Here is a 25,197-nt window from a genome sequence, read left to right as displayed (position 1 = left end):
CAGAGAGAGCCTGAGATTCTACAAGGGCATCCTGAAGAGGGATCACACAGAAGCGAGAGAAGAGTATGCCATGTGACTCCCCCTCAGCCCTGTCTCAAGCAGCCTATATCAATGGAAGCACGTTATTCTGGGCCGAGGAACCAACAAACCTGCACACTGAAGTAAACTTCATCATGCCCTAAGTAGCTCTTTTCAGATAACCTCCTAAAAGCTAAAAAAAAAAAAAAAAAAAATCTATATTTTCAGTGTGTGAATGCTTTACCATGTTTTTTTCTGCATTAATGTTTCAACCAAAAATTAACACTCCTTGTTTTTGTCAGCCTACTAAACAGCAAATGTAGGAGGAAATCAATATTTTTGTGCTGAAAATCATGCAAAAGGAGCACATCTATCAAAGTAAAAATGAAGTTTCAAGTCTTTAACCCTGACAATATTTCAATGATATAATATTTCCTTCAAAATTACCATAAGAGCTATATTGACTGCTCAATGAAAGTCGTCACAGGCGTTCCATGTATATGACATAATGGGGTTAAAACAAAAGGCAGAATGTTAAAATTGGAACTACTGGTCTAAGATAAAACACAAATTCAGTCCAACATAAATACAACACAAAAGAAGAATTGCAAATTTTTTGTTTTTGTTTTCTCATGTTGTTGTTTTGCAAATGTTTTGACATTTATAATTAAAACTTCTAGTAAAGAAGTATTTCAGTGAAAGTGAGAATAGTGAAAAACATATATGTAAATGGAGACAAAGGCTCCAAAATAGACTAGGGCAAATAAAAATTTAATTAAATATATGCACACAACTACGTTTGTGTTGGGAGGCGGGAGATAGAGCACCATGTGAAAAACTTGGAAATTCTTGACTGAAGCTAAGCAGGACTTTCCTTAGTAGGATTTGCACAAGCCTTAAATGAGACAACATGGCTTGATGTTTTCTAGACACATATAATATGAAACCTTGCTCAGGCTCCTTGGCAAGTATTTTTTCTTCTAAAGTAGTTAATGAACCAAACATTCCACAGAGTATAAATTACTGTAATATATTTATAAAGTTGGGAATCTGAGAATGTCCTCAGGAACAAAACATCAACTTCCAACCAATGGCTCCAATTTTCTGATCCTTATCAGATGGTCGACAGTTAACATTCAATGCTACTTCAAACAATGAACAAAATACGCAAAGGTTACTGATTTTGAAATGAGACTACCACAGAAGTAAGAAAAATCTTATTTTAACACCAAATCAAAACAGAACCTAAACTACTCAACAGATTTATCATTTAAATGTATAAGCAGTCAACTGATATAAATACTGGAATGCTATACCTCATCAAATTCTTCAGTCATTTTTCTGATGATTTCTGCATTCTGCATATTTCGAAACATCTCTATTCTCACAGTACCTGTGGAACAACAGATTTTACAGTTAATCTTTTTCTACACTACGCCAAACACTAAATTTAATTTGACCGTGGTTCAAAAAGTGATATAAAACTTTTAAAATTTCTTTCCTCCTGAAAATTTTGTGGCATTTATTCTAAAACAAACAAACAAACAAACAAAAAACAACCTGTGGCTTAGGAATCTCCAAGTTCTTTAGGGACTAAAAACCCAGATGAATTCATGTGAAAAACTTCTCACAGGACTACTTGGGAAGGAAGACAAATATATATAGGACTCAGTGCTGCTATAAGGAGGACCCTAGAGATTAAATATGAATATTTTTAGGTATTTGCTAAGCTTCTTCTGTCTTAAAAAACTTCCAAATAAAATATGTACCTTTTAGTAGTATTTTTTGATTTTATACATTATTATTTTATAAATTAAAACCAAAGGTCTCATCACGTAATAACATGTCTCAGTTAAGCCTACTTTCTCCAGGACATGAGAGATTGCTTAGTCTACCTTCTCATGCATTCATACAATGCCGCTGTTGGCACTACATTTCTGAATCAAATAACAGTAAGGAAAATTCTCCACTCAAATTGATAAGTAAAAGCATGGTTTACATTGGAAACTTACATTACAAAACCAATACAGTTTAAAGAAACTGAAAAAAGGTTCAATGTTTATCACTGCTCCAAAAGATTCTAGCTTAATAATTAAACAAGGTTCCAGTTCACCTTGATAAATATAGTATTTTCAAGTCCGGAAAACACAACATTACGACTCACTTGTTCAGTAAGTAAATAATTGTTTCTGACAGACTCTTCGCTGGCAATCACCACTACAAATGTAAAGTGCAGGAGAGAACTATGAAATATACTGTACTTAACAGGAAATAACATAAAGCAACAAAAAAGGCATTAAAGTCATGAAAGTGTGGTGTTCATTCAGAATAAACACAACAACAAGCAGTGCATCTGGTAATTGCAACTTGACTTAGTACCTACTAATTTGTAAAATGGGAAAAATTACATATTCCCTAATTGTTTGAAAAATTTATATGGAAAGACAGAGTGGGAAACCTATCTTGGATCTGAGAGTTCTTTCCCCATCTGTGTACATCAGCTGGCGTTGTATCAAAACCAAAGTCAGCAGCTTGAATCTGGGTCTCCCTTACGAGTGGCAAGGACTCAGCACTCCAGTCACCATCTGCTGCCTTCTCAGAGACATCAGCAGGAAGCTAGATCAGAAGCAGAGTGCAGGGGGTTTGACTCACACTGTGATCCCACTGTAATCCTCCCCCAGCCTACCCCGGCAACAGGACTATCTGCAAGCATGCGTTAGCTGACCGACAGCTCTGTCCCTCACCACGAGAACACCGAGTTCACTAAGCGCCACTGCCAGCTCTTCTTCAATTCACAAGCAGCACTGGCAAAGTCCAAGACAACATGGGGAAAAGAAAACATTGGAAAATTTGCTTCCATAATTTGTCACTTTGATAAAATGGGAACGCACACACATTTACTTCTTGAAAGAAAAAGAGGACAGGGAGGGAGAGAGGTACAGACAGAAACAAAAACAGCCACAGCCACTTCTATCTGCTGGGTTCACTTTAAGATACGACCGCAACAGCCGATCGGGTGAGGCAGAGCACGGAGCCAGACACTTGTCTATGAAGGGAAGGGTTCGGTACTCAGGCCATCTGCTGCCACCTCCCGAGACGCTGCTTCAGACGAGCCTGGGACCCCGAGAAGGGACGTGAGTGCTGCAAACGTGCAACAGCACCAACACCAAACGGAGATTTAACTCTATGATTTTAGGTTTTTAAATACCAAACCAGCTGGAGACAGGCTGTTTAAGCACTACAATATAGTTTTTTTTCCAATATGGAACACTTCACACATTGCTTGTCATCCTTGTGCAGGGGCCATGCTGATCTCTGTATCGTTCTCTGTATTGTGCCAAAGTCAGCATTATATTATAGTTTTTACTCTGGAAAGATTTAAAGAACTAAAATTCAGGAAACTTGCATTAAATTGCTAATTATAAATCATTTCAAATTAATGTTATTTTTCTGGCAGGTCTTCCTAAAGTCATCCAAATTAAAGAAAAACATCAAGTTGCATAAACCGACGGTATCTAACAATGCTTGGGCTAAGAACCATTTTGCTCATTTGAAATAAGTTCCCATAGATTGAAAAAAAATGTTGGGAGTTAACGGTCCATTTGATAATTATATTCAAAAGTAATAATACTCGTAGATACAGCACACATATTGACTGCAATGCAGCCAAAAAAATCCCAAAGTTCAACGTCAGCCCTTATTAACGCATTCATTTTGGGATTGCACTTTAAAATTATGGTGAAAGACTATGTTGTATTAAGATATCCACACACAGGCCCGGCGCCGTGGCCTAGCAGTTAAAGTCCTTGCTTTGCACATACTGGGATCCCACATGAGTGCTGGTTCTAATCCCAGCAGCCCCACTTCCCACTCAGCTCTCTGCTTGTGGCCTGGGAAAGCAGTCGAGGACGGCCCAAAGCTTTGGGACCCTGCACCCACGTGGGAGACCCAGCAGAAGTTCCTGGCTTCAGATCAGCTCAGCTCTGGCCATTGTGGCCATTTGGGGAGTCAATCAGCCAACAGAAGATCTTTCCGTCTCTCCTCTTCTCTTCGTATCTGACTTTCCAATAAAAAAAAAAAAGTTTTAAAAAAACATATCCAAACACTTTTTTTTACAGTTTTGCTAACTAACTCTATATAACTCCAGATAACTTTGCTCCTTCACAATGTGTCTAAGGTAGTTATAAATCGAATATGACTAGTTTATAGGAAGAAATACTGCTTATAACAGCACTTGTCAGTTTGTTCCAAATCTCCTTCTTGTAACATTATCCAATTATCCTAAAATAAAATCCAATCAGAATACATTCAGTGTAGGTAATCTTAATATGTATTACCCTAATTCATGAGAAGTTTGCAGCAAGACTCATAAATTAACAGCATAATGAAGTATATGCTGCATTTCAATACACTCTGGCACAACTTACAGATTACAGAAGCTCCATGTAACACAAATTTAGAGAATCAAAATGATCCAAATGAAAACTACATCTGAATGGACTAGCTCTGCAAGTTCACAAACACAAAAATAATTTCTTGACTTAATGTCATAAAGTGGGAGGCCACAAAATACCTGTGAGTACTACAAGTACTCATGCTTGGAATCTTTTCCTGCTTCTGCTACAAAGACTATCCTAAAACTTAGCCTGTTTTACATCGCAACTGCTCATTCTTTTCTAGTTGAGTCCTTCTATTCTCCTCTAAGGGCCGCATAGTGCCAGTCAACACCTGCCAGGGAAGCAGGCTTTCATCAGGAACGCCAAGTCTACTCCGAGTCTACTAAACCGTTACACTGATTTTCTGGAACCGTCCATCCTTACACTGTGAATTTCTGACTTGCTTTCAGATGTCTTTGATTTGCTTTTAAACATTTAGCTAAGAGTGTTCCACTCTTACATCCTATAAATTGGAACTACTGCCCTGACAGCACGCCACAAAGCTCATCCTCAGCAGAAAAGAGAAGCACAGACTTAGTGAATTTCTCCTGCTGTCTCATAAACAATGACATCTTGAGCTAGCCTCACTTCACAGCAACTTTTTGTTGATACAAAAAAAATCTGTTGTATGTCAAGACTAGTAGTTGAAATACAGATCATGCCGATTACTGAATTTTGGGTCTTAAATATACATATTGCTAATAGACATTTATCTTAAGACTATAACAATGCTAAATTAAAGGCATGAAGTGATTCAAGGTCATAGAAACAGGAACACTAAAAGTAAAGAATGAAAAAACAGAAATCATCTTATCATCTTCCATTGTATCAAACATCAACAAGTCTTCTGTGAGACTCTTGAAAGAAATAGCCCACTAAAGTGTATAATTTACACGAAAACACAGAAACGTGTTTGATCAGGCCTCCTGGTAGGATAATAACTTCTAATGTAATTAATTACTCTAATGAAGCTAATGAAATAATTCTGAATTAGGAATCAAAAGTAACTTTAAACTTAAAATTCTGCTAAATAGAATGCAAAATCATAACATGGAAAACTATTACAAAAATTGTAAAGGAAAGGAGGGGGAGGGGACCGCTCTTTGCTGTCAAACAACATTATGGAATTGTCAGTGTCGTGGCAAAGCTGGGCAAGCCCCCAATTTGGGAGTGGCATTTCCGTGACGGCCACTTCATGTCCCAGCTGATCCGTTTCAATCCAGCTCCCCACTAATGTGCCTGGGAAAGCCCTGGAAGAAGGCCCTCAGCTCAGGCCCTGCTCAGACGGGGGAGCCCTGGAAGAAGGCCCTCAGCTTGGGCCCTGCTCAGATGGGGGAGCCCTGGAAGAAGGCCCTCAGCTCGGGCCCTGCTCAGACGGGGAGCCCTGGAAGAAGGCCCTCAGCTCGGGCCCTGCTCAGACAGGGGAGGCCTGCTAGACTTTAGGCTTCACTTCTGCTTTCCGTTAGTCACTGGCCAGGGGCAACCTTGAAGAGTGAATCTGTCTCTTTTCCTGTCATTCTGCCTTTCAACCAAATAAAATGCATTTATGCATAATGACAAGAATTATAGTAGGACATCAAGTATTTTTCATTGTACCTGTAGAGCAGAAAATACTCAGATAACATTAGGGACTAATAAACTTTTCCATTTAACTTCTCTTCAGGCAGACTTCTCTCTCCAATGCAGCAGGCCATTGCCAGCATTGCCAGCATTGCCACCTTTGCCAACCGCTCATTCGAGAATGCCAAGTCCTTGTTGTAGTAGTAAGTTCAGGAACCAATGTGGCTGCCCGAGAGGCAGACAGGGCCTGTCTTACATGCACTCCTATGTGCCACGGGGCTTAGAGAACTGTCCCACCCCATCCTCTGACAGATTCTAGGGCGCCAACCAGAATAGGAACTCTGTCCTTCTTATATCTTACATTTTTTGAAAAAAAGTTTTTAAATTAATTTATCTGTTTTTTATTGGAAATTCAGACATACAGAGAGGAGGAGAGACAGAGAAGATCTTCCGACTGCTGGTTCACTCCCCAAGTGGCTGCAACGGCTGGAGCTGAGCCAATCCGAACCCTGGAGCCAGAAGCCTGCTCCAGGTCTCCCATGCAGGTGCAGGGTCCCAAGGCTTTGGGTCATCATCGACTGCCCTACCAGGTCACAAGCAGGGCCGCCGGGATTAGAACCAGTGCCCATATGGGATCCTGGCACGTTCAAAGAGAGGACTTTAACCACTATGCTATTGCAGCGGGCCCCTTCTTGTATCTTTCTAACTAAATAGCAGTACAGAAGCAAGAAGACTGAAGCCATATACAACTCACCAGGCAGACAACTGGTTCACACAGAACAAAAGGTCCTTTCAGATTTACACCTCTGATGACATTCTGGCTCACTCAAAGTTACTGAAGCCCACACACAGTGAAGGCATTCTCTCCATTGTAACTGCTCCATGCATGAATCAGCTTCTGAGGATTTTTCTTTTGAAGAGTAAACTATAACATCATGATAAATACAATCAAACCTAGTAGCACGTCACAGGTAATCTGAATGATTCATTGAAGAAATACCCGCCTACAAGAAATGCAGTGCTAACAGTTACCCAGCGATGCAGTGACTGTATCTAACACCATCAGGATCCAAGGCCAAAGAAACAGACACATCTGAGTTGGTTCATAAACAACTTAGCATGCTTGAAATCTACATATATGCAGATCACACGTTATAAAGGAAGAAGTATTTTTAAACTTGTAAATCTTCTACAAAGCCTTAAAAATAAAACTTGTGATTATGCCTCTCTTGATGAATCTGTCTCTAGATGGCAGTCTGTACTTCCTAACACTATTTATCAGAAAAAAAAACTAGTACAGCATTTCCTTTGTAAATAAGATAAGCACACCATTAAATGCTCAAAAATTAGTATCAAGGCCCGACATGGTAGCCTAGCGGCTCAAAGTCCTTGCCTTTTATGTGCTGGTTCTAACCCAGGCAGCCCTGCTTCCCACCCTGCTTGTGGCCTGGGAAAGCAGCTGGGGACAGCCTGAAGCCTTGGGATCCTGCACCCGTGTGGGAGATCTGGAGCAGGCTTCTGGCTCCTGGCTTTGGATTGGCTCAGCTCCAGCCGTTGCAGCCACTTGGGGAGTGAATTAACAGAGGGAAGATCTTCTTCTCCATCTTCTTCTCTCTGTATGTCTGATTTTCCAGTAAACTAAAATAAATCTTAAAAAGTATCACATATTGGCTGATTATATAAAGGTAACTAGCTGTCTACAATTGATTACAGTGCACTTCACTCACATCAGATAAACTTGTCAAATATCCGGAGCAGGTTCAGCCACACTATGTGCCAAAAGCAACCATAGCCCTAGGGCTGTAACACTAAGTATTTCCAAAGTATTTTCATCAAATTACCAATAAATATTAACAATTATTCCCACATTTAATGATGTCACCTAAGATTTTTAAAAAAAATTATGGTGAAAATAAAGACTTGATTTTGTAAATCTGACTGCTACCATTGCTAACAGTAAAACTAATCAAAATACGTAGGCTTTCCTAATCTGTGCCTCCAGGTTCAGAGAAGGGATCCTGCCAAGACAGAAATCTGCTCAACAGACACCCCATCTTGCAAGAAACACTGCCTTCACTGTACTTGTTGGGTCTGGAGTCCATCTCTTGACCAGAGAAGTGAAGATATTTTCCAAAAGGGGAAGGGGGAATCACCTTGATTTGAATGGTAAAATTATGCAACTAAATTATAAAAATGTTTCATTAATAATGAAGTTTTTATAAGAAAACATACAATAGTATATCTGTGATCATGGTACACAGAATTTCTTCAATAAGATACAAAAAGCCAAAAGGGAAATCCATTTAAAGGCTAAGGTCTGATGTTCACAGAGTTTTTCAGTAAATACTTTTATGTGCTATATATAGTAGAGAACAGAACAGGAAAAAAAGGTTTTAAGGAGTAATTTCTCCAAAGATAACAGAAATGGGGAAAAAGATACAAGATGGGAGAACACAGTATTTACATAGTTACCAAAAACACTAGTATTACTACTTTACACTACCAAAAAAAGTAAAAATAGAGTAAGCTGTACATGCAAGAGAAAATCTAAGAGGGTTGGCATGTGAAAAAGTACTCCACGTGGAGAGTAACCAAGGGAATGAAATCCCACGATGTGACGCCTGTTAACCCGCCCTACAACAACCAAAAGACTGATGATACCACCTGTGAACAAAATGGGAAGCCATCAGAATTCAACGCCACAAATTACAAGGAGCACAAACGTTACCACCAACACTTGAGAGAAGTTTAGCAGTATCTAAAAGAGCTGCCACACTCACAATTCAGCAGATTCACTCATCACTCCACACACAGCATCCTATGCATGGACACCAAGCAAACATGTACAAAAGCCAACTTGCACAACATCACTCATCTAAAATCTGGGGAAAACGCTCAAAACTTCTCAAAGTATAAGTAAGCTTATATTAGTAAAATGAAATTGCTTCAACATTTCTCAACACTGAGTGATTCTGACTGATATTTGGAAATGTTTGGGCACATTTTTGTTTGCACAGCTTGGGAAGAAGTGGGAGGAATGTGGTACCTAGCAAGCAGAGGCCAAAGATGCCGCCGCACAGGACGCTCCGGAAAAGCAAGACATTCCCTCCTTCATACCAGTAAAACCAAATCAACTGTGACACAGCGTCAATGAATCTCACAACCAGAATAAAAACCAAATTTCTAGCTAATTATCGAAAAGGCAAGTAGCTAAAACGAGCCCAAGCTACACGAGGACAGACCCAGCGATGGTGCAAGTCCCATCCAGAAACGCTGAAGACCTGGGGAAGGCATCCAGCACACAGAGGTCTAGTCTCACCCAGCGTTCTGCATCCTCAGACAGTGGGGGTTACTCAAGCCCTTGCATTGCCGCCACTCACTCAGAGAAGACACTTGTGGTCCCTGACCTTGGCCTGGCTCATCCCCAGCTGCTGCAGGCATCTGGACAGTGAAACAATAGGCGTAGTATCTTTCTCTGTCTCCAAAGTAAGTAAAAAAATAATGAAATTTAAGAAATACAAGAAAATAGGGCCCAGCGTGGTAGCCTCATTGTTAATGTCCTTGCCTTGCATGTGCTTAGATCCCAAATGGGCACCAGTTCTAATTCCGGCAGCCCTGCTTCACATTCAGCTCTCTGCTTGTGGCCTGGGAAAGCAGTTGAGGACAGCCCAAAGTGTTGGGTCCCTACACCTGCGTGGGAGACCCGGAAAAAGCTCCTGGCTCCTGGCTTTGGACTGGCGCAGCTCCGGCCATTGCAGCTGCTCTGAGAGTGAATCAATTGATGGAAGATCTTCCTCTCTAATTTACTTTCCAATAAAAATAAATCTTAAAAAGAAAAAAAGAAAATAATTTTCATATAACCAAAACAGATAATTTTCTCTGTGGATGACGGAGGTGGCTGTGACAGGGAAGAGACACAAAACACAGTGGATAGAGGACTGTCTTAAATTCTTAGTAATATTCTTATCCTTGACTTTATTACAAATTACACTGAGAACTTACAACACAAATATAAATATTATTTAACTGATACATACATATATTATATAGTTTTCTCTATAGTATTTAATTAAAATGATTTAAGAAAAATTATAAACTATTGGCATATATTAAATATGTAGTCAGGAAAAATTCATTATAATATCAAAGCAATTTATGGTTCACATGTAATAAACCAATCATGGATAAAATTCTAGTGTGCACATACAGACACAGGGACAGGGATAGCAAGACACATTTTATTTAGAAGAAAAATCCCATATAATATTGGTAATGAAGTAGGAACATGATGTAAGGGAAATCGAAGCAAGCCACAAGAAGTGTGTGCTGCAGCCACTGACTGCCACTGGTAATGGAAACACAGTTAACACCTTAAAAATATTCAGCCACAAGTCATGTACATCAAAACTAGCTCACTAAGGGACAATGAGGTTGGGGTATTTTAACAGTACCTTTCAGTCACTGGTTAAATCCATAGTGCACGGGAGTACTTAGGAAAATTTCTATGGTCACCACATTTTCCATTTTCAAAGGAAAACAAGGTAATACTGGGTATTTGTCAGGTGGTACAAGCACTTCTAGCATGAGCTAATTTCATGGTTTCAATACTGAATAATACTTCCTTGTTTTCGATGATGACTTATCTTTGAGAAGCTGAGTTTTCACTAATACAGACAGAAAACCAATATGAACAGGAAAAAAGGACAACTCTAAAATCTTAGGAGTTGGGAACACCGTCTTATTTTTCTTTAAAGAGTGTGTGTATATCATGAATATGCATGATACTTCTTAAGGCAACTATGTGTTGCTAGGCAATAAATGATTTAATTTCTGGAACCAAATAAGAAGACAATATGTAACCATCAGTTTGTAAGTTTGATTAAACCATTTTATTAACTAAAAACAAGTACACTTTTCAATAAAACAACTACGTATCAATGCTCCCTAATACACAACTCTGACATCACTTACAAACTAGGTTGGGAACAAATAAAACAAAACAAGTGTGTATATCAATAGATGGTCCATTTGACAATGATAAGACTTTGAACAGGGATAATATTCTTTGTTTTGTTATGCACAACTCTCTATATATGTTTTATGGATGTTATGCCTTCAGAGCTTCCTCCCACTTTATCCCTATAAACACCTGGGAAGTAAGATAGCTTCAGAATGCAAGTGTAACTCAACAGCATTTTAATCTTCCTTTGCTATTAACTCTACCTCACTGCTACTCAAGACCTCCTATCGTAACACACTGAGTTATCCAATTCTGACTTAAAGTTCAACAGTAAACAAATTTCAAATAGTTGAAATAAAGAAAGTTTAATAAGTACATTACAATTGTGTGCGCAGAATTAAGGAAGCAACTGGTTCTCATGCTTGTTGGTGGGAGCAGCAGCCCATCAGTGGGGTACACTCAGTTTGCCCCATATCCTGCACTTTCCAGGTGGTTTTGTGGCCTAGCATGACAGGATTTACCTCCAGTCCCAGCACTTGCCAGCTGATGCTGTGGCAGACCCCAGTCAGCCTGCACTTACTCTGGCTCATGGCTGCCCCAGTGAATACAGCTGGTTAACCCAGCCTGATCCTCTCCCTAAGCCAGCTCATACGCAGGCCAACGGCTTTTGTAGCCCTGCCCAGCCTGGTCCTCCCCAAGTCCCAGCTCTCACACTCACCAGTGTGGGCAGCGGTCTAGTAGAGAGCTTCCACTGCTTCCAATCCCCCGGGTCTTGCAAGTGATCATGGGTACTGCAACCCACTTTGGCCTGGCCTGCCTCTTCTCAGCATTTGCCAGTAGGTGCTGCAGCCTGCCCCTGCCCAGCTTGCTCACATCCCTGGCTTTCTTGAGAAGCAGTAGATGTGATGCCCTAGCCCAGCATGGTGCACATGTCATCCTGGATCCTGCACATGCCAGTGTGCTACAGTTTGGTCTGCCCCCACCTAGGCTGTCCCCACCCCCGGAGCCCACCCACACACCTGCCAACAACTGGAGCAGCCTTGCTCAGTCTGGTCAACACCCAGTCCTAATTCAAGCTCACCAGTGGAAGCTAGAGCCCACAAGTGGAATTCCAAAAGTTTCCCCACCAGGTCCACTCCCAGCAACAGATCTCACACATATCAGTGGGGGCCAGACTCCCAAGTCAGCCTTTGTGAGTGCTGGTGGATGTTGCAGCCCAGCCCACTACACACCCAATTCTTGGGTATAACTGCGGGTGCTGCAGCCTGGACCAGCCCAGCCTGTTCCCAACCCGTTCCTATGAGTGTCATGAGTCCCATGGTCATGCCTAGTTTGGCCAGTCACCACCCCAGCTCTTGAGCAAACAGCAGATACTGCAGTCCTACAGGGGGGAGACGACATATCTCCCACAGAAAGTGCCCTCAGCTCCAGTTCTCTCGCATGCTGGTCACTATTATGGCCCAGCCTAACATTCCCTGAGCCCTGTTTCAACACTCACTTGTGGGTATTGTGGTCTAGCTTATCTGGAATCCTACCAACCACCCCCCATCCTGTCTGTCTAGGACCCAAGTATCTGAACAAGCAGGTGTGTCGACATAGAGCCCTACCCACCTGTCCACCCAGAACCTAAGTGTGTGCATGGGTGCTTTGGCCCACACCAGCTTGCCAGCCTGAGGTTCTACCTGCCTACCCACCTGAGACCCAGTCATGTGCCTGCATTTACATGCTTACACACACATACGTACACATAATAGTTTCTCTATATATTCATTAACTGAAGGGCATGTTGTTCAATTTCATAGCACAACCATTGTGCCTAGAGATGTGACAAATATGGGAATTCAGGTATTTCTTCATATATGATCACTATTTCCTCTGGATATATCCAGTAGTGATTTTGCTGTAATACACAGTAGCAATGATTTTTTTTTTTTCCAGGAAGCTTCATAAGGTTCTCCATAGCGGTTATATCCCCACCAATAGTAAATGACAACTTCCCTTTCCATATATCCTTGCCAGGGTTTATCACTATCTTTTAGATGATACCATGCTAACCGGAGTGAAATGATGTCTCACTGTGGCTTTAGAGTTGAAGTCCCTATGATTCGCAATATTGAGCATTTGCTCACGTACACACAGGCCATGTATGTATTCCTTTAGAAATTGTCTTTTGAGCCTGGTGCAGTCGTCCAGAGGCTAAAGTCCTTGCCTTGCATGCACCGGAATCCCATTTGGGCACCAGTTCGTGTCCTGGTGGCCCATCCAACTCCCTGCTTGTGGCCTGGGAAAGCAGTCGAGAACAGCACAAGGCCTTAAGACCCTGCAACCACGTGGGAGACCTGGAAGAGGCTCCTGGCTCCAGATTGGTATAGCTCTGGCTGTTGCAGTCACTTGGAAAGAATCATCGAACAGAAGATCTTTCCTCTCTGTCTCTCCTCTTCTCTATAATCTGACTTTCCAATAAAAATAAATCTTTTTAAAAATTGTCTTTTATAGTCATTGTTATTTTTTTAAACCAAGCTTTCACTATTGTGTTGTTTCTTGTATATTCTCAATATTAATACCTTGTTTCACAAATAATTTGCAACACTTTCTCCTCCTTTTTTAGCCAGTTACTGTGCCGATGATGTTTGCTGCACTGAAATGTCTTAGTGTGGTATAATCCCATTTATTGATTTTGTTTTTGTGGCTGTGCTTTTGGAATCTTATCCCACAAAATTTTACTTGAAAGTTGTTTTCCCTATGTGAAATCTTCTTTATGATAATAAACATATTTTTTAGTTACATATAATTTTCATCAGTTAATAAAAATTTATTCCTGATTCCAAGGTTATACTGTAAATCTTAGATATTGTTTTGAGGTCTTATTATTTATCTGTTTCTGTACATTAAAAACAATTTTATTAATATGAAGTGGTGTGGAGAGAAAAAGAAAGATCCTATCTGTTGGTTCATTTTCTAAATACCCCAGAAACCCCAGGTTGGACCAAGCTAAATCAAGAACCTGGAATTCAGTTCAGATTTGGCACGTGGTGATCCAAGTTCTTCAGCTCTCGTTTGCTACTTCCCAGAATAGGAAGTTAATACTGGATACAGGGTCGGCATTCAGACTCTTTCCACTGATAAGGTATCCAGGTATACTAAGCAGCATCGTAAGTGCATCACCAAACATGCATCGCAAACTTAACACTGACTGCACTGGAAATTAATTCTGCTCTATACTATCACAGCAAGGCACAGATAGGAAAGAAATTATTCTATTTTCTCATATTTATGCCTTAAAAAGGAAATCTTTTATTCAATTGTATCTTCTAACTAACCATTCTAATACACAATGAAGAGCCATTTTTCCATTTTTCTTTTCTATATCAATACATTAGTGAATTATCTTACTTCTTACATTGGTTTTGCAGACTGATCTTCAGTTTTCTAACATTCAGTATTTCCAAATATTGTATTGTTATTTAATGTTGTGGTCTAAGTGTGCTGTATTCTATCTCCATTTTGCTAGACACAGAGTTGGGAGAGGCTAGTGCTGTGGCACAGTGCATTAAGCCACCCCCTGCAACGCCGGCTTCACATACAGACACATGTGGGTGCGACTCTGTCCTGGCTGCTCCACTTCTGATCCTGCTCCTCTTTTCCTGAACCCAGGAAATGCAAGGGAATATAGTCCACGCTTTGGCGCCTGCAATCTCCTGGCTCCTGACTTTGGCCTGGCCATTGAGGTTATGTGGGGAATAAACCAAGAGATGGAAGGTCGATCCCTCTGTCACCCTCCCCTATTAAATCTGTCATTCAAATAACTAAATACTTAGGAGTTTCTGAACACCCTCCACTCAAGTGCTCCAAGTGCTAACAGTGGGTATTTTCATCCCTCTTTATCTCTTCCCAGAAACATTATTTTCCTGAGTAAATTGTCAGCTGCAGGGAGAAAATACGTTACAAATCTTGCTTGGACATTTGTACACATACCAGAGTGTCTGAATTTTGAATCCTGGCTCTGCTGGTTTCAAGTTTCCTACTTATGCATATTGGGATCAGGTGGCACAAGCCTGACCATTAGTGAGGGGAAACTATGTGGGTGCCTGCCAGTCAGTGCGGAAGGTTCCTGCTTCAACATGACCCGGCCATGACGGCTCTGGACATTTGGAAAATGAATGAGAAGTCAGAAAACTTCTCCTTCATGTCTCTGCCTTTCAAACAATGCCAGGTACAGACATGACAGTGATCTGCTGGTTTATCTTCACTGTGTGCTTTTCCTGAAAGGAAGCAATCTCTCATATAACTTCTGCTCAATGATCACAACAGTGAAATTAACAATACTAAGACATTCTACTGCAAGGAAGCAAGTCAGAGTCTTACACTTATTTCAATAATGTCTATTATTTTCACCAGTAGTTTAACATCATGCACTGATTTCAACTGTCATGTATCTTGAGTCTCCTTTAAACTGGACCAGTATATAAATAATTTCTTAGTATCTCACAATAGTGAAGTTTTGGAAGAATACACGAATGTCATTTGGGAGAAGATATTTGAAATTTGAGCTCATCTGATGGTTGCTCATTAGTAGATTTAGACTGTAATTTTGGTCAAAATGTTACAGAAGCAATACTGGGTTCTTGTAAGAGTTTGTCAGGAGGCACATGCTAATAATTAGTTCTGTAACTCACAATGTTTACTTTCATAATTTGATTAAGGTAGTGCCTACAAAGCTTCTAAAATTCAAAGTTTCTATTTTAATTTTACCCAGTGTAAATAAGCACATCTTGTAGGCACTCGGAAACAAAACACACACTGTGTTCTTACTCAAGGTTTCGCCCTCTAGCTTTGCAGTCCAAGCACTGCAGTTAGTAATTACCCTGGTTACTGCTTTATAACGGTGGCTAGTATCTATGATATCCAATTGTATGTTCCTGTGTTGTGTTTTTAGCCAATTTAAGGCTAATCTTTGTTGATTCTTTTTTGAATACATAAAACATTAAGTCATCTCTAATAGACATATTCATATATTTACATTAAGAATCATTTCCACTGCAAAAAAGAATCTCAATCCCAATTCAATTCCCTCTAAACTATCCAACTCATTAACATGGAAACACACACACACACACACACACACAACAAATCTCAGCACTTTGTTTTATCATTCCCTAGTTGATCATTTCTGTATCTCTTTTGGATGCTCAGAAAAACAGATCTGGGTCAGTGTTTTGATGTAATAGTTAAAGCCTTCAATGCCAGCATTCCATACGGCCCCCAGTTCATGTTCCTGCTGCTCCACCTCCCATCCAGCTCCCAGAATGTTCTGGGGAAAGCAGCAGGACATGGCTGAAGTTCCTGTGCCCCTGCATGCACTCAGGAGATCTGCATCTCCTGGCCACTGCAGCCACCTGGGCAGTGAAGAGTAGATCGAAGATCACTTTCTCTCTGACATTCAAATACATAAACAAATCTTTTAAAAATTCTACAACAAAGCAAAAAAAAATGTGATATACTTTGTTGAAACAAAGACAAGACATTTTAAAAATAGTTGGCGAAAGGGATGGGATCTAGGAGTAACCATAAATATGTTTACCCGCATACACTGTTCCATAAAGAATAAGACATACAAAATTACAGAGCAAGAGCTCAGCCAAAGAACTCTCTTTAATTGAGCAATCTAGCTGCACAATGTGCTACAGGCCTGCTTTTGTCTTCCAAGTCCCCTTTACTCGTGTGCACTTTCACGCACGGACACAGAGGAGGAGGACTAAATCTTGAGCTCCTTCATGGCACTGAGCAGCTCAATGAAGTATCCGTGTATTTCCTGCTATAAATCTTGAAATAAAAATTCTTTTACAAATTACACTCATTTTGGGGCAGGTGTTTGGCACAGCAGTTGGTGCATGGCTTGGGATGTTCACAGCCACACTGCGGTGCCTGTGTCCAAGGCTCGACTCCTTTACTACTGATCCAGTTAGCCACTAATGCCTCCACTAGAACAGCAGGAGAGGGCTCAAGTGCTGGAGTCCTTGGCACAACCCACACTGGGCTGTTGGCCTCGGGCTTCACTGCTGACAAGCACCTGCTGAGGGAGTCAGGGAACAGATGACCTCTGTCTCTTTGCCTTTTAAATAAATTTAAAAAAACCACAAAACTTCATATCCTATGGAAGCAGGCTGTTTGATCATCTCTGCTTACGAAGGTACAGGGGACGGTGCAAGGCAAGCATTCTCCAAGTATCTGCTAAACTACCTCGTCAATAAGGTTCAGTGAGCACTGTCACATGGACAAACAAAAATCTATTTGACCTAAAGAAAATACCGCTATTCTCTATGTACTGAAAGGAGACAATGACGAGTTACTGATTCCCACATGCACTACAATCTGGCCTGTTCAGATTTATTTACTAACCGCAGTACACTATATAAAAGTTATCTATGAAAATAAGAAAATTTTCACTTTACATTAGGCAATTATCTTAATGATCAGATAAAAAATTGATATACACAATTATGGTATTTGTAATCTTTAGCAAATTATTAGAAATTCAAACATTTACTATTACATTGAGGAACAAAATTCTACCATCAAATACAGAAAAGTAACAGATGCTAACACTTTCTAATGTGGAGTAAATGTACAAATAAAATGAGCAAAATGTATAAACCTCACACTCTAAAAAAAATAATTCATTAAGCTATAGAATAAATTTCAAATTCCAAGAACTTAAAATATAAAATATAGATGATTATATAACATATTACCTTATGAAAGTAAAAAGGAACTGGACAAAAATAAACAGAATATCCTTACATCATTTTCCATCTTATCAAAAAATTTCAGCACAAACTTCTAGCACCAATTATGTAGATGACGAATGGCAGGGAGTGAAAGTTAAACTGCTGGACCAACAGATTCAATGTGCATTATTTATTCTAATATTCTGTACCTCGACATCCTGAACACTGGATAAAAAAGTTGATTAAATCCAGAAGTGCGATGTCCCTGTCTTGTTTATATGATTCAATCCAGTCATCCACCACGGACTGTGGGAAAAAAAAATAATAATGAAAACTTCAAAAATTGGTATTATATAGCAAGTAAATTTTCAAAGAAGTTTTGTTTGTGTATATGTTCATTTGAACAAAAATGCATACATGAAATTACTTCTGTGGAGCCAAATTATTTATAAACCCAATAACAGATGAGTTACCAGGTCTCAAAGTTTTATTTATAAGACAGCACAAAACAAATTTGACTTTAGTAAGAGATCCAATAGTCACTAAGCAGTACAGTTAATACTGAAACATAATAACAATATTAAAAGAAATTAAACCAAAGGCACGAATACAAACTTTGTATCAGCAAACTTAAGGGATGGCGTAGCATAGTGGGAAAAGCTGCCAACCAGCAATGCCCACCTGCATTGGGTTCATGTCCCAGCATCTCTGCTTCTAATCCAGCTCTTTGCCAATGGTCCGGGAAAAGCAGCAGCCCAAGTGTGTGGGGCCGTGCTACTCACTTGGGGAACCAGCAAAGAAGCTCTTGGCCTCTGGCTGTTGTCTGGCCCAGCACTACTGCCTCCTATAACCACCTCTGGAGTAAACCAGCAGATGGAAGATCTGAGAGTATGTGTGTCTCTCTCCTTGTAACCCTGACTTTCAACTACTACAAATAAATCTAACAAAACAATTGAATCAATCAAAACCTCTTATACTAGTAGTAGAGTATATGCCACATGTAATAATTTCTTTTTAACTTCAGAAACAAAAAGGGATCAATACTAGGTAATCAATGGAATTTATTAAATAAAGTTAAAAAAAGCAGTGAGAGTACTGAATCTCAGAAGGATATATGACAGAATGCCATAGCAAATGGAAATAAAAGCTTCCTAACCGAGGCCGACAATACGTAACCTTGGGTTAATAAGCCACTGAATGGAAGTGAAGGTGCAACGCCTGCCTGCTCCACTTTTGATTGAGCTCCCTGCTAATCTATGCCTAAAAAACCTACAGGATGATAAGTGAAGAACTTTGGAGTCCCTGACAGAATTTCCGGCATTTTGTCAAACTAGGAACTGAACCCAACAGACGGAAAATTCTACCACTATAACTTTGAAACAATTAAACCATTACTAATATATATGTATATATTAATATGTTTTTAAAATACTTAAGATGTTTCAACTAAGCATATAACAAGGAAAGGATTCAGTAACGGTTAAAGTCTTAGTTAATGCAAAACTTAGTAAAATATTATTGAAGACAATTTTCTTTTTCTTACAAATGATATGAAAACCAAAGGGCTGGTGTGGTGGTACAGAGTAAGCCACCACCCAAGACAATGGTGTCCCCCATCAGAGGTCAGGTTCAAGTCCATGCTGCTTCCCTTCCAATCCAGCTCCAGTAATGCACATGGAAGAATCGGTGGAAGATGGCCCACACCTCAGCTGCAGCTCCAGGATCCTGGCTGAGGCTCAGGCTGTTGGGCCATTTGGGAGAAGGAATTGGTGGAAAGAACATCTCTTCCCCTTTTTCTCTCTGTCACTTGTATGTTTTTTCTTAAAGGTTTATTTTTATTGGAAAGGCAGCTTTACAGAGAGGAGAAAGATCTTCCCTTTGCTAGTTCACTCCCCAAGAATTCACAATGGCCAGAGCTGAGCCAGAAGCTTCTTCTGGATCTCCATGTGGGTGCAGGGTCTCAGGCTCTGGGCCATGCTCTACTGCTTTCCCAGGCCACAAGCAGGGAGCTGGAGGGGAAGTAGAGCAGTCAGGATAACCAACCCCCATATGGGATCCTAGTGTTTACAAGGCGAGGACTCAGCTACTGAGCCATTGCATCGGGCCTGTCACTCTTAAAAAAAATGAGACTATTCAAAAATTAATAAAAATTTGAAGATAGCCAACAAAAGATACTTTTAAATATCAGCCATTACGGCAAAATCTATATAGATAAGTGATCTGTACATGAATAAATACTAATTTGAGGAATCAGTGTTTAATCAGGAAAATCATAACTTATAGGAAATACAAAAATACTTTAAGTATCATGAGGTTTGTGTCTTTTCCCCTTCAGCTGATACAGCAGTATATTCTAAGTCTTCCCAACTTGTGAAACAAATGTAATGTGTCAGGACTCCGGGGGAAAGCATTGTTCTGAATTTTTCTCAAGTGTATGCAGGGAAGGAAAGTGAGAAGAAATCCGTAAACAATTTTGTTTAGAATTCAAAATTGCAATTGCAAGTACTATGCCTTGATGAATCTTTAAAGGACTTATTTACATGAGTGGCAGTCACAGAGGGAGCAGCAGGTGAAGGAGAAAGGGAATGAATGAGGAACGTCCACCACTGCTTACCCCGCAGAGTGCTGCAACAGCCGGCACTGGACCAGGCCGGCCCAGGCTCCTCCAGCCCCACGTGCACCTCCCACAGGCGGCAGGGACCCAAAAATCTGAGTCACCGGCTGCCATCTTACCACACCATTAGCAAGGAGCTAAACGGGAAGCGGAGCAGGTGGGACACAAGGATGATGGCATTGTGGATGGCGGCTTTATATGCTAGGTCACAATGCCAGCCCTGATGCACACAAGATATTTGAAAAATGTCGTGTGAAATCAAATTAAAACCTTAACCTGGCGCGCAAAAAAAAAGTCTCTGAAGTTTATGTGTGGGTTTTTTTAGGATATTTCCCATGTACTTTTAAAACTACCCCTGTATCCCTATACTATACAGCCATAATCAAGATGCATGTATAAAACTCTCAAGAATTAGAGGAAAAAACGGTGTTGGGGCAACATTTAAGGTATCTCTTTGTGTGCCCACATGGCTTGACACAGTGCCAGGATTCAAGTCCCTCACCTGCTTCCACGCCAGCCTTCCACTAACGTATACTCTGGCATCCAGCAGGACAGAGCTCAAGAATTTGGGTTCCTGCCAACCAAGTGGGAAACCCAGATGAAGTTCCAGATTACTGGGTTCAATCTGGTCCAGCTCTGGCTCTTGTGGATATATAAGGAATGAACCAACAGATGCAAGATCACTCCTTCATTAGTTTTCAAAGACTAAATAAATAAGTAATTTTAAAAGGTGCTTAATATCTTAAAAAGAGTAACTGTTAAGGCAGAGCAGAAATAAAGCAGTAATAGGTGCTGGCAGAGCTGATCAGCTCTGTGTTAACAGCCTGGGAAAGCAGTCCAAGACGGCCCAAGTCACCAATGTGGCAGACCTGGAAGCAGCCCCTGGGTCCTACCTCTGACCTGGTTCAGTCCAGGCCATCTCTTTTTCTGTAACCATGACTTCAATTAACTAAATAAATCTTTACAAAGAATTGAAATAAGCTGTCTCAAACTCCCTTCAATATTATTTCCACCCCAAGAGCAAACTATTATCATGATGCTTATTACCAAAGTATTTTGGCATTTTTGAAATTTATACAAATGTCAAAGCAAAATTCTAGCAATAATATTCAAACAGTGTCATATGTATTATATGATTTCTTTATTTGTACTGTTAGATAGGGTTTCATTGTATATAGCAGTTTATTAGTCACAGTAAGTGCTATATCCACTTTAGGGATACCACAAAAATGTTATTATGAATATCCCTGTACATAATCTCTTACTGAACCCAAGAATATTATTTTTGTCTTATACACATTCAGTAACAGAATTGACAACACACAACATACAAATAAAGGGAGCTTCAAAAAAAGTTCATAAAAAACAGAATTAAAAGGCAAAATGCTTGTTTTAAAAAAATTTTTTTAAAGGCAGATTTATATAGAGAAAAATCTTCCATCTGCTGGTTCACTCGCTAAATTGCCTTAATGGCCAGAGCAGACCTGATTCAAAGCCAGGGGCCAGAAGATTCCTTCGTATCTCCCAAATAGGTGCCTGGCACCAAGGCTTTGAGCCATACTGCATGCCATGAGAAGGGAGTTGGATCACAAGTGGAGGGGCCAGGATATGAACTGCTGTCCATATGAACATGCTGGCATACTGGTGCTTGAAGGTGGATTACTGGCCTGTGGAGGGATGTGCCGCCCCCACTAACAGCAATTTTCAGGAAAGTTCTAAAACCCCTTTATGTATGTCACCTCTCTATGTAGTCAAAGCTTAGTACAGAATGTCAATTAATTTTCAAAACCAAGTGAAGTAAATTGTATTTCATTTAGCAATGATTATCAAGTTTTTTAAGTTAATCCATTCTGCTCAAACATCCAAACTCTTTCTTTAAAGACTCTATTGAGGGGAATCAATTTCCCTACTTCTAAGTAAAATTCAGAATTTTTATGGAATATTGCTTCCCTGTCTTATCACATTAGTCAACAAGATGCTTAAAATTAAATAGAGTCAGAAAAACACTACAGTACCAGAGAATAAAAAACAATAATAATGGCAATGGTAACTGTTTAAACTTCATCTCTGGGGCCTGGCACAATAGCATAGCAGTTAGAGTCCTCACCTTGAACGCGCCGGGATACTATATGGACGCTGGCGGCCCCCGCTTCCCATCCAGCTCAGTGCCTATGACCTGGGAATGCAGTCGAGGACGGCCCAAGACTCTGGGACCCTGTACCCACATGGGAGACCCGAAAGAGGCTCCTGGCTCCAGGTTTTGGATTGGCTCAGCTCCAACCATTGCGCTCACTTGGGGAGTGAATCATCGGGCGGAATATCTTTCTCTCTGTCTTTCCTCCTCCCTGTATATCTGCTGTTGCAATGATTGATAAATAAATAAATAAATAAATAAATAAAGCATTTATATATATAAAACTAGTAATACAAAAGAGCTGATTTTCTAGGATAGCTTCAATGAGAGTTTGTAACGTGTGTGATTATATTTTTAAAATAAATTCTCTCACAAACATACATGCATGCATACACAACAGCATGAAAAAGGCATGAAAATTTAAACTGTGATGGATAGGTTTACATGCCATCAACTCATTTCAATTTTCTAAAACTTTACTGCAAAGAAAACTGGTGAGCACGGCCACATAACCTTAAAGAGAGAGTCAATAATAAACTGAATTTGAATCACAGTTTACAATCAAATGACCAAAAACAAAACAGGTTATCTCATAAATATATAATTAATATATTAATCACTTAATATATTAGTCCTAATATATTAAGAACTAATAATCTGCTGTGAGCTATCAGAAATTTAAGACAGTGAGGAAAAAAACTGAAAACACAGTTAAGAGAAAACAAACAAAAATGTCAAGGATATGAAGAGGAAATAAACATCTGGCACATGTCAGTCAACTCAGCAGAAGAAATCTCAGACTTGCCTTTGGCGCTCCTATGAGGTAACCCTAAATGATCTATCAATTAATCCATGTGTCTACGCACTATGAGAGTCTGTATCCAAATCTGTTAGGTAATGACGTTTGATCCCAAAAACCACCTGATGGGAATCCGGTTAAGCTGAGCAGAGGACAATTAGTATTCTATACAGGCGGTTAAGACGCACACGTTTGCTTTGGAGAAGGACAAGCAGCTGGCATACGGAACGCCCTTAATGTGAAATCTGAAATGGAAGACCTTCCCTCTTCAAAACCGAGAATCAATGTCTGAGAAGCACACAGGTGATAATTGTTCCCACGTTTTCAGCAATATACAATTTTCTGGGAACAGTGTAAAACTGCAGTTACACAAAAATTTAGCATTCCTTAACATAAGGCTCTTATCTTCAGGTATAATCTTGAAACACTCCTAATTTCCTGAGAGCTTCTAACCAAGATTATTTTTTTTATCATTTTAAATACTATTGCAGCTTTTCAAGCAAAGTAGAAGTAAAAAAACTGACAATATTACTGCTATTTCTTTCACTGTTAATTTTGTAGCAGGTGCAGGGTCCCAAGATTTTGGGCCATCCCTTACTGCTTTCCCAGGCCACAAGCAGGGAGCTGGATGGGAAGCGGAGCAGCCAGAACACAAACTGGTGCTGATATGGATCCTGGTGTCTGTAAGGCAAGGATTTAGCCACTGAGTCATCCTGCTGGACCCTCACTTCCCATCTCAAAGGCTACCTGAATGGAGTTCTTGACACCTACTATATGCAAAATTTGTGCCCACAGAGGGACTCCCAGTAATGTAACTTCCCCAATATGGACTTAAGATTCTTTAAAGTGGCACAGAAAAAGTTTTACCTATAAAAGACCTGCCCCCCAACCCCCAAAAAAGGAAAAAAGGACAAGGACAATTAAGAAAATAATAAAACTGTAGAAAATTTTTAAATTCTGAAATAACTTTGTGGAACTTAAAAAAAATGCAACCTTATACAGTCATGGGATGAATTAAAGAATAATCATCATGGAGATTAAATTTAATGGCCTGGAGATGAAAGTAATTCAACACATATAAACAATAAAAATTACAGTGGGTGGTATTTTGGCACCCATATCATGTATCAGACTGTCTGGGTGCAAGTTCTAACTCTGTTTCTGATCTGCACCCTGAGAAGCAGCGTGCAACAGATCAAGTCCTTGCATCCTTGCCGCCAATGTGGAAACAGGGGTGAAGTCCTGGACTCCTGACTTGAACTGGCCAAATCTTGGCAATTGTGAGCATTTGTCGTGTCAATCAGCAGCATGAATCTAACACATCTTTTATTTTACATTTTTTTTAATTTAAAAAATGTTGAAACCACAGAAAATTTATAAGAAACTTGGTAGGTGCATCTACCAGATCTGGCATGGATAAATAAATAGATATTTCAGAGCTGGGAAAAAGAAGAAAGGGGAAGAAAGCCAAGTACAATGATAATCTTTAAAGGTAAAGTCCACCTGACCAATAAATGTTTTAGTTCTGAATATTAACAGAGCTCATTTAGCTGCAAACAGAATTAATGGAAAAGGACATACATCTACGCGTATCTACATAAAACTCATCAATTCAGAGGAAGAAGTAAACACCAGAACCAATAAAATAATATGTATAATACTATAGGTCAGATAAAACATACAAACTATTACTACACATAGAATACGCAATCAGGATTCAGTATCTCCTATCTTACTGGTTTTGATATGTTGGGTTTGATTTAGCCTCCATGGCTCATCCAGCGGGTTGGATATGCACAATAAAATCCAGTGGTTGGCTGAAGTCTAAAATCCAAGAACGTACAGTCCTTTTGTCAATGGTCTACTCCATGTCTTACCCTGGAACAGTGCCCTCACTCTTTTAATGTAACTGTCTACCATAGTCAAACATAACTAAGCCTGAGTTTGT

The 25,197-nt window shown here is 39.8% G+C and overlaps 1 protein-coding gene and 1 non-coding gene across 4 annotated transcripts in view; both read right to left on the bottom strand.

The window, feature by feature from the left end:
• The window catches only part of STAG1 (STAG1 cohesin complex component), a 235,254-nt gene that overhangs the window by 102,013 nt on the left and 108,044 nt on the right, over nucleotides 1-25,197 (bottom strand). For all 3 annotated transcript variants that reach the window (XM_004588335.4, XM_058657275.1, XM_058657277.1), the window contains exons 6-7: nucleotides 17,912-18,008; nucleotides 1,335-1,411 (exon numbers count right to left, since the gene is read on the bottom strand). In XM_004588335.4, coding sequence (XP_004588392.2) covers nucleotides 1,335-1,411; nucleotides 17,912-18,008 — 174 coding nt within the window. The remainder of the gene's footprint in view (nucleotides 1-1,334; nucleotides 1,412-17,911; nucleotides 18,009-25,197) is intronic.
• Nucleotides 3,275-3,386, bottom strand: LOC118760425 (U6 spliceosomal RNA). The gene has a single exon (XR_004996780.2). It is a non-coding gene; the product is annotated as a U6 spliceosomal RNA (small nuclear RNA).

The sequence above is a fragment of the Ochotona princeps genome, chromosome 30, assembly GCF_030435755.1.
Source record: "Ochotona princeps isolate mOchPri1 chromosome 30, mOchPri1.hap1, whole genome shotgun sequence".
Taxonomy (NCBI): domain Eukaryota; kingdom Metazoa; phylum Chordata; class Mammalia; order Lagomorpha; family Ochotonidae; genus Ochotona; species Ochotona princeps.
This window is presented reverse-complemented; position numbering and strand designations above follow the sequence as displayed.